Consider the following 14,083-nt stretch of genomic DNA (forward strand, 5'->3'; position numbering starts at 1 on the left):
GGGGTCATCTTGATGTCCTTGGGCTTTGAGTAGCCTGTAGATGGCCGAGGTGTCGAGCTTGTCCTTCGTCCGACTGAATGCCGACAGCCGTGTGTCCGGTTGATCCGTCAATTGGGTTTGTTGGAGGATAACCTTAAGCTGCTGCAACTCATCATTTGCCTGCGTTGACATTCGATTTACAAAGCAGCCATGAAGGTTGTAGTTAATAGCTTGCTGCACCGTTGAATCTTTCCTGGTGCAATGGGAGAAGAGCCGTGGAAGACGATCTTCCAACACCTCGTCGCCATTCCAGACATCCGTCCAGAGAAGAGTTGATCGGCCATCCCCCAATTCCACCGTTGTCAGTGCTTGGTAAAGTGGTAGCAGTGACCTGAAGTAGCTCCCAGTGATGTCCAAGATTTTCCCCTTTCATGTTTGCAATATCAGCCTTACCCCTGATCCACTGTGCCCATGCCAATGCATCAGCGCAGTGGAGGCGGTGGACAAGGTTAAGCAGCAGGCAGATGTTGTGAGTGCAAAGTCCCTGATTCCAAGCCCCCCAAGTTCTTTTGTCGTGCAAACGTTGGTCCAGGCCACAAGACATTTGCCGCCTGAAAATTCTTTGTTGCCGGCCCAAAGAAAGGAGCGGCGGCAGTTTGTCTATCTGGGAGATGGTTTCCTTGAGGAATCTACATTGCTGACATGATGTACACCAGCTGTGCATCTAGGACCGAGTTGATCAAAACGACTCGGCCCATGGTATTGAGTAGGGAAGCTTGCCAGGAGGAGAGGAATTTGTCGGTCCTGTCGACATACGTTGAGAAAGCTGAGACTGGCAGTTTCGAGGCCGATAGAGGGAGGCCTAGGTAGTTTTGAGGGAAAGACTGCTGGGCACACCCCATGATGGTGACACAGTCTGCTGCCAAGCCAGCGTCCATGTGAATGGGGACTAAGGTGCTCTTGCTGTAGTTGATTTTTAGACCTGTGGCCTCTGAGAAAGCTTGCAGGATATTCTTCAAAGCTTGGACATCAGCAACATCACCCCGTAGAACCAGCAGAGTATCGTCCGCATACTGAAGAACCGCGCAGGGGCTGTCACTGTCCACCGGACTCCTGACTGTCGCTGCTGACCGGATCATAGCCTGAAGAGAGTCAGCCACCAGAAGAAAGAGGTAGGGCGACAACGGATCACCTTGTCGCAGGCCCCTGTTTGCATGTAATCCAAGGGCCCGGGCAGCCATTAACAAGCACCGCCGATTTCGATGAGGATAGGATATCCCGCATCCAAGCACACCATCTGTCATGAAACCCCCTGGCCTTTAGAATAGTGTCCAAAGCTCTCCCAAATCACTGTGTCAAAGGCCTTCGCAAAGTCTAACTTAAGCACCAAGGTCGGCAGTCTCCTTTTGTTGCAAGTCTGAATCAGTTCAGCTGCAAAGACGAAAGTTTCAGAGATAGAGCGACCCTTTAAGAAGCCTGTTTGGTGTAGGTCAATCAAGTTCCCAATCTCTTTCTGCAGTCTTGTTGTGAGCATTTTGCTAAGTATCTTGATGGAGCAATTTTGTAGGCATATTGGTCTGAATGCGTCCACAGCTACAGCTCCAGGCTTCTTTGGGATAAGCACCATGTAAGAAGGTTGATCCTCTCTAGCTGCACTTGCCTCTGTTGGAAGGCTTGCAGGAAGGCCATGACCTACGACTTTATACTGCTCCAGGCCGCCCTGTAAAAAGAAGGTCCAAAACCGTCGGGGCCCGGTGCACTTGATCTGTCCATGGATTTCAGAGCTTCGAAGGCTTCCAATTCAGAGAAAGGAGCGATGAGCTCACTGGACGGTCCGCTGTTTGTCATGGAAGAGAGCATGCACATCAAAGTTCCAGGCTGAGGTCCCTGGTTCGTCGATGATGGAGCTGAAAAAGTTGGTGAGAGCTTGTATTTTCCCGTCATGGTTGGCAATCACCGAGCCGTGCACTTCAACCCATCGGATGGTGTTGTTTCGTAGATGGACGGTGGCCTGGGCATGATGAAAGGCAGTGTTTGCATCGCCTTCCCTGATTGCCCGGAACTTACTACGTTGCTTCCAGTAAGCTGCTTTCTCTTTGATTGCTTGGGCGAGGCAGTCAATACAAGTCTTGCGTGCCTGTAACTCATCAAAAGAAAGAGCCCGCTCCTCCTCAAAGGAATCAAGTAAGAGGATAATAAATTTGCAGTTGGAAATTATTTGGCGAGGCGCCCTAAAACGCCGTGCCCAAACCTTTGTCGTGGCTCTAGCCGACTTGAGACAAGCTGCAAGCTGACCCGCCGCATCGCTGCATACACGTGCTTCAGCCCACGCTGGAAGGACAGTTTGTAGGAAATTTTGACGGGGCAGCCAAGCATTCTTGAAGCGGAAAACACTGGATTTCGGAATGGAGGTGGACATGGAAAGAAACAACGGGGTGTGGTCGGATGTTGGCTTTGCCCTAGGTGAGAGTGAAGTATCAGGGAAGGTAGTAGTGTGGGCGAGGTTGACCAGTGCTCGATCAAGCTTGGCTAGGATTGGAGGTTCCTGGCCGTTGGACCAGGTGAAGTTACGTCCAAGCAGTGGGATTTCCATCACCCCCAAGGAGTTGATGGTGTCATTGAAGGTGTTCATAAGAGGGATGTTGACATTGACGTTGTTTTTCTCATCCCCCGACCGAATAAGATTGAAATCTCTGATGATGACCCAGGGGCCATTGATATTGGAGGATAGGTCATGAAGTTCATGAAGAAAGTCGCTAGAGTGACGATGGTCTGACGGACCGTAGACATTTGTGACAGTGAGTGAGTGGTCAGACAGCGTGCTGACGAGAAGAGTAGTGAGCGAGTGGTTTTTGAGAGTGAAGTCGGAGCAGGACCAGTAAGATTGGCTCCAAGCAGTGACAATGCCACCCCTGGACCCGACGGCTGGTATGTATTTGTAGCTGCAGGCAAGTTGAGGGGGTAGGAAGGTTTTGATTTTGAACTGATCGATGCTGTGCAATTTTGATTCTTGGACGCACATAACAGTTGGGTTAGCAGAAGAAATTGCATCACGTACAACATTGCATTTATCCGGGTCGCCTAGGCCGCGCACATTCCACGACAAAACGGAGAGGGAACGATTTGATCCAGAGTTCAGAAGACTCATTTCAGAAACAGATAACACCCAAGTAGCAGATCAATAGTTACATGAAAGGTGGTTTTAAGAGAAAAAACACAGAACAACGAACAAAGCTTGAGCTTAACACTAAGGCAGATAGCTTAAATACATCCCCTTCCCTTCCAATATAACGTATCATCACGAAAATCACGAGTACCGTCATCGACCAAAAGAAAATCTTCCAACACCCAGTGCCCAAACCCTAGCTACCAGCCAACCACCCAATGGCGACGCCGGCGTGCCGGAATGCCGTGTCCTACACCCTCCTCGGCCCACCAGCGGAGAGCCTCCGCGCCGCGGCAGCGAGTGCGGCGAAGGCGGCCGCAGTCATACCCACCACCGGCGACGCGTTCCTGGACCTGATGGACGCCGAGTTCAACAAGCCGACTCCGAAGCCGACGCCCGCGCCGAAGAAGGCGCGCACGGAGAACGCGTTGCCAACGTTCGTCTCCTCGGGGGACCCCCTGCCTCGACTTCTTCTTCCACGTCGTCCCGGGCACTCCGGCCGCGTCCGTCGCCTCGCTCCTCGCCGACGCGTGGGCTACCGAGCCCAACACGGCGCTCCGCCTCGCGTGCAACCTCCGCGGCGTGCGCGGCACCGGCAAGTCGGACCGCGAGGGGTTCTACGCCTCGGCGCTCTGGATGCACGGCTGCCACCCCACGACGCTCGCCCTCAACGCGGGCCCCGTCGCCGAGTTCGGCTACCTCAAGGACCTCCCCGAGATCCTGCACCGCGTCATACACGGTGGTGTCTCCACGAGGAACCCCGGGAAGAAGGCCTGTCTCGCCGCCCTGGGAGGCTTCGTCGTCCGTAACTGCGACGGCAGCCGTCGTCGTTTCGTCCACAACCGCCAAGAGAGGAGGCCACGGCGCAAGGGGAACGCGCCACGCGGCGCCGAGACAAGGGAGGCGTGCATCGCTGCCGCCAACGAGTGCGACCGCAAGCTTTCAGCCGACGCGGCCGTTGAGCACAGGAAGAGGCGCGCGGAGGCCGCGGCAAGAGCCGTCGACCGGTACGCCCGTGACCCCAAGTACCGGCTCCTGCACGACTGCATGGCGGATCTGTTCGCCAAGCTCCTCGCCGAGGACTTGAAGAAGCTCGCCGACGGCAAGCTCAGCGACATCTCGCTTGCCGCGAAGTGGTGCCCGTCGCTAGATAGCTGCTACGACCGCTCCACGCTCCTCTGCGAGGCCATCGCGCGCCGCCTCTTCCCCAAGGGTTCGGCGCCTGACCTCCCCGAGGACTTGGAGGACGCGTACTACGCCTACCGAGTGCGCGAACGTCTCCACAAGGTGCTCGTGCCCCTTCGCCGTGCCCTCAAGCTCCCCGAGATCTTCATCTCGGCGAAGGCGTGGGGGGACGTGGTCTACAAGCGCGTGGCGTCCGTGGCCATGAAGAACTATAAGGACCTCTTCGTCAAACGCGACAAGGAGCGCTTCGAGAGCTACTTTGCCGACGTCAAGTCCGGCAAGGCGAAGATCGCGGCGGGCGCACTGCTACCCCACGAGATCCTGGCGTCCATCGACAGCGACGGCGTCGCCGACCTGCAGTGGGAGCGCATGGTCACCGACCTGCGGGCGCTTGGCAAGCTCAACAATTGCATCGCCGTGTGCGACGTGTCGGGCAGCATGGACGGCCTCCCCATGGACGTCTGCGTCTCGCTCGGCCTCCTCGTCACCGAGCTCAGCAGCGAGCCGTGGCACCACCGCGTCATCACCTTCAGCTCGCGGCCTCAGCTGCACCAGATCCCTGACGGGACCCTGATGGAGAAGACCAACTTCATCCGTTGCATGGAGTGGAACATGAACACAGACTTCCAGGCCGTGTTCGACAAGCTCCTCCACATTGCGGTCGCTGGCAAGCTTACCCCGGAGCAGATGGTGAAGAGGGTCTTCGTGTTCAGCGACATGGAGTTCGACATCGCATCGTCGAGGCCGTGGGAGACAGACTACGAGACGATCACGAGGAAGTTCACGGAGGCCGGGTACGGTGCGGTGGTGCCGGAGGTTGTCTTCTGGAACATGAGGGACTCCGATTCTGTGCCTGTGACAGCATTGCAGAAGGGGGCGTGGCGCTGGTGAGCGGCTTCTCCAAGAACATGGTGAAGTTGTTCCTTGATGGCGACGGAATCGTGACGCCGAGGGACATCATGGACAAGGCCATCTCCGGGCCGGAGTACCAGAAGCTCGTCGTCTTCGATTGATCGTCTAAAGTGTAGCTACTTTTAATATGGTTTCTGGTTTTTTGCTCTCGTTCTAAGTACTACTTGCCTCTCTAAAAGAAAATAATTGTATCTCGTCTTATGTCTTCCTCTTGAGTAGACACAATGTGAACTGTTTGGAAATTGAATGAACTCTTATGCTTCTACAGTTGATTTCGTGCTGAAACCGTACTGTGTTCTTTATGACTTCTAATTCCTTCGATCTGCCTGTTCTGCTGCAAGCTAGAAACAGAGCTTGTGCATTCATGTGTATCAGTGTATTATATACACTGTGTATATATACTACTCTGGATACTACTCTGCATACACTATATTGTCCTTCATTGGGAGAATTTAAAAATATCCAAATGAATTAATAATCCAAAGGGAGAAATAAACATTATGAGCTAGGTTTCTTGGTCCTTTATCGCTCACAATCATCTAATGGGGGATCCGACGAATTCAATCATTTTCTGTGTTCGTATGAGTTTTTTTAACGTAATAGCAACAGCTCTGCATTTTAATTAACTAGAATAGAGTTGGCCTAGTTTTCAAGAAAAAACTAGGCCTAAATACCTTACCGACGCACAGACCCCCCCCCCCCCCCCCCTAAGAACACAAAAGCTCTGACTACTAATCCACCGCAACCCTCTTACACACAAGTAATACAGAAAAACAACCGTGCCCACCTCATGTTCTCATTGCCGAGCTTATCACAAATAGGAGAAGAGCATCGTATGAGTTAGCTTGTCAAAGCACGGGAAGGAGTATGGTTGTATAAATAGAAAACAAATTAAAATACAAAGTGTTTCCATAGTCCGCAACTCTCTCATGTGTTGGTATAAGTTAGAAGAGAGGGGTGATCATTGATAAATTTCGATCATTGATAAATTTCTAAGCCTCCCATACCCCATATAAGAGTAGTATGGCGATTCCAAGACGTATTAGAATTGACAATACGATTGTTGCATAAATCTCTAAGTCGTAAATCATGCAAGTAACAGCGCAACAACTTGTACATTCGGTTGCAAGACAGGGGCATGTTTGCTAATTAATACTTCAAAATAAGGGAGAAATAAACACTACTCCATCTCTTACAAGAATATAAGTCATTTTGGGTTTTCTAGGTAGAACGTTGTCTTTGTTCAATATATGATGACTGCTTATGTCTGCATTCTGTATTTTCTCTGTTTTTCTATTGACACAAAGGTTTAATCTTGCTTTTAATGAAATCAATAGAGATGTTTAAGTTTTTTTACAAAGGTTTAACTCTACTTGAATGAGTCACTGGGGTAGCCAGTTTACAAAGAAAGAATACTTTGAGGAAATTCCTTAGGGGTGAGGAAATAATACTAGAGGGGGATGCAAGAGGCAAAGAGAAGTGCTTTTGAAGAAAATCGAAGAAATTGACACTGGGAGGTTTCTGGGGTTATATAGATCAGGAGATGTTCCAAGAAAGAAACATTTTGGAGGCTGAACTATAGAGAAGCTGATGACTTTTGTGAGAGAACTTGGTAGTTGGTATAGGTATACTATGTTCAGTGCTGCAATGCTTATTCAGAATTCCAGACTGACATAAACGATGCAAAAATCCATGAGTTGTATAGGGTTGTAGAAATCTAGCAGCTCAATTTCAAGCAAAACACTTAAGGTAGTGAAATGTAGAAATTAGCGAAATGGAGAAATCGATGTTGTGTTTTTCTTTTTCTTTTTTTTTTTTGAGCAAAAGATGCTGTGCTTGGCTGCTTGGTGGAGCTCTTCCAAACGGTCGGAGAAAGGAGGAAGAAGATGTGTTGAGTATTGGGCTGGTGGCAACCGGCGAACGATTATTCGGCTTCACCTGGGGCTTCTCGTTCAACCATTAATGGGCCACACTGGAAGAGGATCGCCCTCTCTCTTTGGATGAAATACAGGTCAGGCACAGCGCCTCTGACAGATTGGCACTAGAACTCAACCAGCGAGCTGCATACTGGAAACAACGCGCCAAATTCCAGGCCGTTCGTGAAGGGGACAGCAACACAGCCTTCTTCCATGCTCATGCGACTGCCAGAATGAGAAGAAACTGTTAGCGCTGTAGGACCTAGCCGGGTACTCGGTATCAAATAGAATCATAAATCCTAGAACACGTTCTAGACTGAGAGAGGATAGATGAGGGCTGATGAATCTGACATCGGGGATGGGGATGATCCAGAGGCCGCCATCGGGGTCGTTGGTGAAGTCTGCGCACGGGCAGCGACGATCGGGGAAGAGGTTGTCGGTGATGCGCGGTGGCGACCGGCGGTGAAGGCAGTGGAGTCTGGTGGCGGCGCGGCTGGTGGCTTCCCGTCACTGGCTACACGCCCTCTAGATCGAATTAGGGTTTGTCGGTGGGGAGCTCGGCTCAGGTCAACCTCGTGATAAGAGCCGCCGGCCCCACCTCTTTATATAGCGCAGTGTGATAGGAGCCCTCTAGCCTGGTGGGCTAGGCGCCCCCGATCAGAGCGTGAATCAAATGCCCAACTGGGCCGTTGGGTCCAGTTAAGGTTAGAGATCAATCTAACAATCTCCCACTTGATCTCTTTCCATCTTTTACTTTCATATCATTTACTTTGTTCACTCCATTACAGATTAGCGCATAGAGCATGTCTCATCGTCACGGTCCATTATCGATAGATTTAACAGTTACAACACACCACTCTGTTCTGAAATAGATACTTATCTTTAGGCCTTCTTTTGTCCAGGAATTATAGGCTTTCCCTTAAACCCATGTCGGCTACATGTTCTCTGAACACGTTGGGTGGTAAGCCTTTTGTAAGCGGATCCGCGAACATCTTTTCGGTACTTATATGCTCAAGACTTATCATTTGATCCCGGACTTTATCTTTCACAACATAATACTTTATGTCAATGTGTTTGGCAGCATCACTTGACTTATTGTTATGAGCATATTGTACTGCCAGATTATTATCGCAGTATAACTTAAGTGGTCTATAGATGTCGTCAACCACCTTCAAATCGGGTATGAACTTCTTTAGCCAATTCATCTGCCCCGTTGCCTCATAACACGCTACAAACTCGGCATACATTGTGGACGATGTAGTGCTGTTTTGCTTTGAGCTTTTCCATGAAATAGCTCCCCTACGAGAGTAAATACATATCCAGACGTGGATTTTTTATCATCTCCCGCATAATCAGAATATGAATATCCCACTATATGGAGTGAATTAGATCTTCTATACGTCATCATGAGGCCTTTCGTTCCTTGCAAATAACGCAAGACTTTCGTTACTAATTTCCAGTGTTCTGTTACAGCATTGCTCTGGAATCTGCCAAGTAACCTGATAATAAATGCTAAGTCAGGATGCGTGCATACTTGAGCATATTGTAAGCTTTCGACAGCTGAAGCATATGGAACCGCTTTCATTTGATCGATCTCATATTGGTTCCTAGGGCATTGAAAATCCTCATATCTGTCGCCCTTGACTATAGGAGCAGGTGAGGGACTACATTTGTGCATACTGAATTTCTTTAAGATCTTTTCTACGTATGCCTTTTGTGACAGTCCTAATACCCCTTTACTTCTATCTCGGTGAATCTCGATCCCTAGAACGAATGAAGCTTCACCAAGATCTTTCATATCAAATTTTGAGGACAAAAACTTCTTTGTCTACAGTAGTAGACCGACATCACTACTAGCAAGTAAGATATCATTCACATATAGGACAAGGAAGATAAACTTTCCATTCTTAAACTTTGTATAGACATAATTGTCCTCTACATTCTCTTTAAACCCAAAATTCTTTATTGTCTGATCAAACTTCAAGTACCACTGTCTTGAAGCTTGTTTTAATCTATAAATGGATTTCTTTAGGCGGCATCATATTTGTTCTTTTCCTTCCATGATAAAACCTTTCGGTTGTGCCATGTAAATATTTTCCTCCAAGTCCCTGTTGAGAAATGCCGTCTTTACATCCATCTGATGTAATTCTAAATCGTAATGTGACACTAATGCCATTATAATTCTAAAGGAATCCTTACATGAGACTGGAGAAAAGGTCTCATTGTAATCAACCCCTTCTCTTTGCGTAAAGCCTTTTGCCACAAGTCGTGCTTTATATCTCTCTATATTCCCTTGAGAGTCAAGTTTTGTTTTGTAGACCCATTTATAACCTACTGTTTTTGCTCCTTTAGGAATTATCTCCAAATCCCAAACTTTATTGGCATTCATAGATTTCATTTCATCTTTCATGGCCTCAAGACACTTTGATGAATGATTACTTCTCATGGCTTCTTCAAATAAGGTGGGATCATCCTCCATTTGAAATTCCTCAGTGTTGTACACTTCATAATCAGCAGGAATAGCTGATTTTCTAACTCTTTGAGACCTTCTAGGAGCCTCCATATTTGGCACATCTTCTGTTTGAGGCTGTTGTTGCTCTCCCTCATTTGTGGCAATAGGAGGATCCTGAAGAACAGGTTCCTCATCATCATTCATTGTTGCCACAGACGGAATAACAACAGGTGCTGGCACCACAGTATCCTGTACTGTCGGTGCAGCGACAGCAGGTAGTGAGAAAAATGGCTCATGAATCATCGGAGTGGGCGCATACACCCGCTTCTCTTCAAAGTCAATTTCTCGAGCTACCATGCCCCCCTCATCATTTCATCCTCTAGGAAGACTGCATGTCTCGTTTCCATAAACTTTGTATGTATGTCTAGACTGTAGAAATGAAAACCTTTTGACTTTTCTGGGTAGCCAATGAAATGGCAACTTACTGTTTTGGGATCTAGCTTCCCAATGTTTGGGTTAAATACTTTAGCCTCAGCAGGGCTTCCCCACACACGCAAGTGCTTTAGTGAGGGTACTCTTCCTGTCCATAACTCATACGGTGTTTTGGGCATCGACTTACTGGATACTCTATTGAGAATATAAATGGCGGTTTTAACACCTCCATCCACAGACTCAAAGGTAAGGTGGAGTAACTTATAATACTGCGCACTATATCCATCAGGGTACGATTGCGTCTTTCAGCTACTCCATTCTGTTGAGGTTCGTTCGGTGTTGAATACTGGACAACTATACCATTCTCCTGTAAGAACCTTGCAAAAGGTCTAGGAACTTGGCCATATGGGGTATGCCAACCGTAGTACTCCCCCCATGGTCGGACCTGACTATCTTAATCTTTAAATTGTGTTGGTTTTTAACTTCTGCCTTAAATATCTTAAATTTATCTAATGCTTCTATTCTTTCTTTGATTGGATAAATATAGCCATAACGGGAGTAATCATCTGTGAATGTTATGAATGAATCATAACCACCCACACTCTTTATAGGAAACGGATCACAGATGTCTGTGTGAATAATCTGTAGAATTCATACGCTTCGTTTGGCATCTTTCTTAATTTTCTTTACATACTTTCCTTTTATGCAATCTCTGCATTGTTCTAAATCTGAGAGCTCTAATGGAGAAAGAATATCATTCTTAACTAGTCTTTCTGTTCTCCCCCTCGAAATATGGTCTAAGCGACAGTGCCATAATTTCGACAACGCATCGTGAGCTCTCTTTCATTTTCTGTTTACATCCGTAGACGAGGATACATTCACATTGTCGCACGCAACGTTCCCATCATCGCATACAACATTCACATCACCACGAAGTGATAACAAATAAAGCTCATTTTGTAAGATAGCAAGACCAACACATGCATTATTAAATGTTATTTTACATTTGCCATTCTAAAATGGCAGTCATATCCATCATTGTCCAAACATGAAACACTAATCAAGTTCCTCTGTAATGAGGGAACATAAAGAACATCTCTAAGTATAAGTTTGAAACCATCAGCAAGCTCTAGAGAAAGATCGCCAACGGCTTTAACTTCTGCTCGGACTCCATTTGCAACTTTAACGTGTCTTTCGCTTCTTTGCGTAGTCCTCGTCGAACGGAATCCCTGTAAAGAATTAGCAACATGAACAGTTGCACCTGAGTCCATCCACCAAGTAGATTTCAAATACTGTACATACAGGGATTCATTTATGAACGTAATAATGTTCTCACATTTCTTTGCCATGATCATTTTTAAGTAATCGGGACAATCTTTCTTATAATGTTCCGTCTTCTTACGATAGAGACACTGGTCTTTCTCTACTGTGAACTTGTTCTGCTGAGGCTAATATAGCATGTGTCCCTTTTCCTTTGACTTTGAGGAGAAGTTAGCATTAGTATTCTTTTTCTTATTGTCTTTCAGATAATTGGTAGTGCCACCATTGGCAGCTTTCATTCTCTCCTCTTGTACACACATAGCCATGAGCCTCTCCATGTCTCACTTCTCGGGCTGTATGTTGTAGTTGACAACAAAAGTGTCAAACTCTTTTAGCAAGGAAGCAAAAATCAGATGGATAAGGAACTCATCCTTGAGAGCCAAATCCATTGGTTTTAGCTTGGATGCTAAATTGCTCATCCTTAGTATGTGCTCTCTTATGCCACCATTACCAGAGTACCTCTCTGTCACTAGATGCTTTATCACCTAGGTAGCATATGTCTTTGAAGAGTCAGTAAACTGACTCTTTATTCTTTCGAGGTACTTGGTGATGGTGTCACACTCTAGAATTGAGCCCACAATTGCAGGCTCAATCGTGTTCTTTATCATAGTCAAACATTTCTTGTTGGCAGTGACCCACTTCCTATGCTCAAGGTCATAGGACATCCTTTGGGATGCAAAATCCCTCTCTTTTGTTGTCCAAGCGGCATCAGCCTCGTTTGTCTCCCTCACCGGTGCCACAGGCTCTGTGGGACATGGTGTGGTGACTACCCAGTCCACCTCAGCCAAGATGAAGGCCAGGTCAATCTTTTTCTTCCACTCCGTGTAGTTATCACCTTTGAGAGTGGGGATCTCTTTGATACAACCCATCAAGTTGTATCCGCCAGAAAACACAATTCATATAGAGTGAGAACATAAATAATAACAATAACAATTGCATGCCTTAGTTCCAACGTTGGTCAAAATTAAAACATATAATTGTCCTCTACATTAATTCTATATTATCATTGGGCAGAAATAGAATTAATACATGACAAAACATCATAATATTGCCATTAATCAACGTTGGTCAGAATAATAACAATATTATAATCAATTAAAACATATTCATTTTCAAAATTAAATTCTCCCGTTGGTTCAAATTTAATAAAAAATAACATCTTTAAATACGCAGCGGAAAGCGTAAATATTCTCATTATTATTTTTCCAGAAACTTTATAGAACTTACTTTTCTCTAAACAAAATTGTCGTTGGAACCAAAATTGTACAGAGTTGGACATCAAAATTCAATTGAAATTCATCAAATATGTATCAAAAAGTTTCTAAAAAAAATAAAACGAAAAAATATTATATTTCACTGTGTTTGGCCATTTTGGCCTATAGCAGTAGAAGCGGCCCACGGCCCACGACCACCAGAGCGCTTCCCACGCTCTCCCCCGCGCCCAGGCCGCAACCTAGGCCTGGGCCAGGAATTCAGCCTCGCGCCCTCGCCCGCTTGGGCCGAAAGGTAGCCCAATCAACCGGCATCGTCCGTTCCGATCCGACGGCCGAGCGTCGATGGCGCAGGATCAAAACCCCCTGGCCGTGGCTGACCCTGAAACCCTAGACCATTCGGTTCTTTGCTCTCTCTCTCTCTCTCTCTCTCTCTCTTCGCCGCTCTCATTTCTCTCCTCAGCGCAGCAACAGCAGCAACCGAGCGAGTCGAGCGGGCGAAACGGTGGAGCGATGGCGCTGTCGCCGCCCCCCTCGCTGGCGTGCGCGCTACCTAGCGGGTGAGCGCGCCGCCGTCGAGCAGCCTGGCTACGGCGCCCCTTTGGCCAGAGCCCGGCGAGCAGCACCCCCGGCTCGGCCTTCTTTTCCCCGCGCGTCGGCGAGGCAGTAGCGCTGCTCAGCGGCGAGGTAGGCCTCCCCTTCCCTAACATCCCCCTCTTATTTGCTTCTCTTTTCTGTTCTCGGATTCAACCGATTGGGGATAGTTAGGGTTAGGGTTTCTTTTCTTTTTAGGGTTTCACTGTTTATCTTCCCCGTGATGTCTTCACGGGTTTAGGGTTCGGCTCTTACGTTCTTAAGGCCAAAACCCTCTTCTTCTCCTCCTTTCCTTAACCCAGTTAGGGTTAGGGTTCAACTGAACCCTCTGTTCTTGTTAGACCCGCACTGGATCTAACCTTCTACTTCCTTTTCTAATCGGTTTACCCATTCCAGATCTAAAAACCCTAGAAACCGATGGCTCTGGTACCATTGTTAGCGTTGTAGGACCACTAGGATCATAGATCTAGCCGGGTACTCGGTATTGAATAGAATCATGAATCCTAGAACACGTTCTAGACTGAGAGAGAGACACAGAGAGGATAAATGAGGGCTGACGAACCTGACACCGCGGATGGGGATGATCCAGAGGCCGTCATCGGGTTCGTTGGTGAAGTCTGCGCATGGGCAGCGACGATCGGGGAAGAGGTTGTCGGTGATACGCGGTGGCGACCGACGGTGAAGGCAGTGGAGTCTAGTGGCGGCGCAGCTGGTGGCTTCCGTCACTGGCTGCGCGCCCTCTAGATCGGATTAGGGTTTGTCAGTGGGGAGATCGGCTCAGGTCAACCTCGTAATAAGAGCCGCCGGCCCCCACCTCTTTATATAGCGCAGTATGACAGAGGCCCTCCAGCCATGGTGGGCTGGGCGCCCCCGATCAGGGCGCGAATCAAAGGCCTAACTGTGCCGTTAGGTCCAG

The 14,083-nt window shown here is 47.8% G+C and overlaps 1 protein-coding gene and 1 pseudogene across 1 annotated transcript; one reads left to right on the top strand and one right to left on the bottom strand.

Annotated features, from left to right (window-relative positions):
- Positions 1 to 1,801: 1,801 nt before the first annotated feature.
- On the bottom strand, positions 1,802 to 3,127 carry LOC136526359 (uncharacterized). Its single transcript, XM_066519051.1, has one exon. The coding sequence runs from the start codon at positions 3,125 to 3,127 to the stop codon at positions 1,802 to 1,804; it is 1,326 nt and encodes a 441-aa protein (XP_066375148.1).
- Positions 3,128 to 3,324: 197 nt separating this feature from the next.
- On the top strand, positions 3,325 to 5,397 carry LOC136529966 (uncharacterized; annotated as a pseudogene).
- Positions 5,398 to 14,083: the final 8,686 nt, after the last annotated feature.

Source organism: Miscanthus floridulus, chromosome 19 (assembly GCF_019320115.1).
Source record: "Miscanthus floridulus cultivar M001 chromosome 19, ASM1932011v1, whole genome shotgun sequence".
In the NCBI taxonomy this organism is placed as follows: domain Eukaryota; kingdom Viridiplantae; phylum Streptophyta; class Magnoliopsida; order Poales; family Poaceae; genus Miscanthus; species Miscanthus floridulus.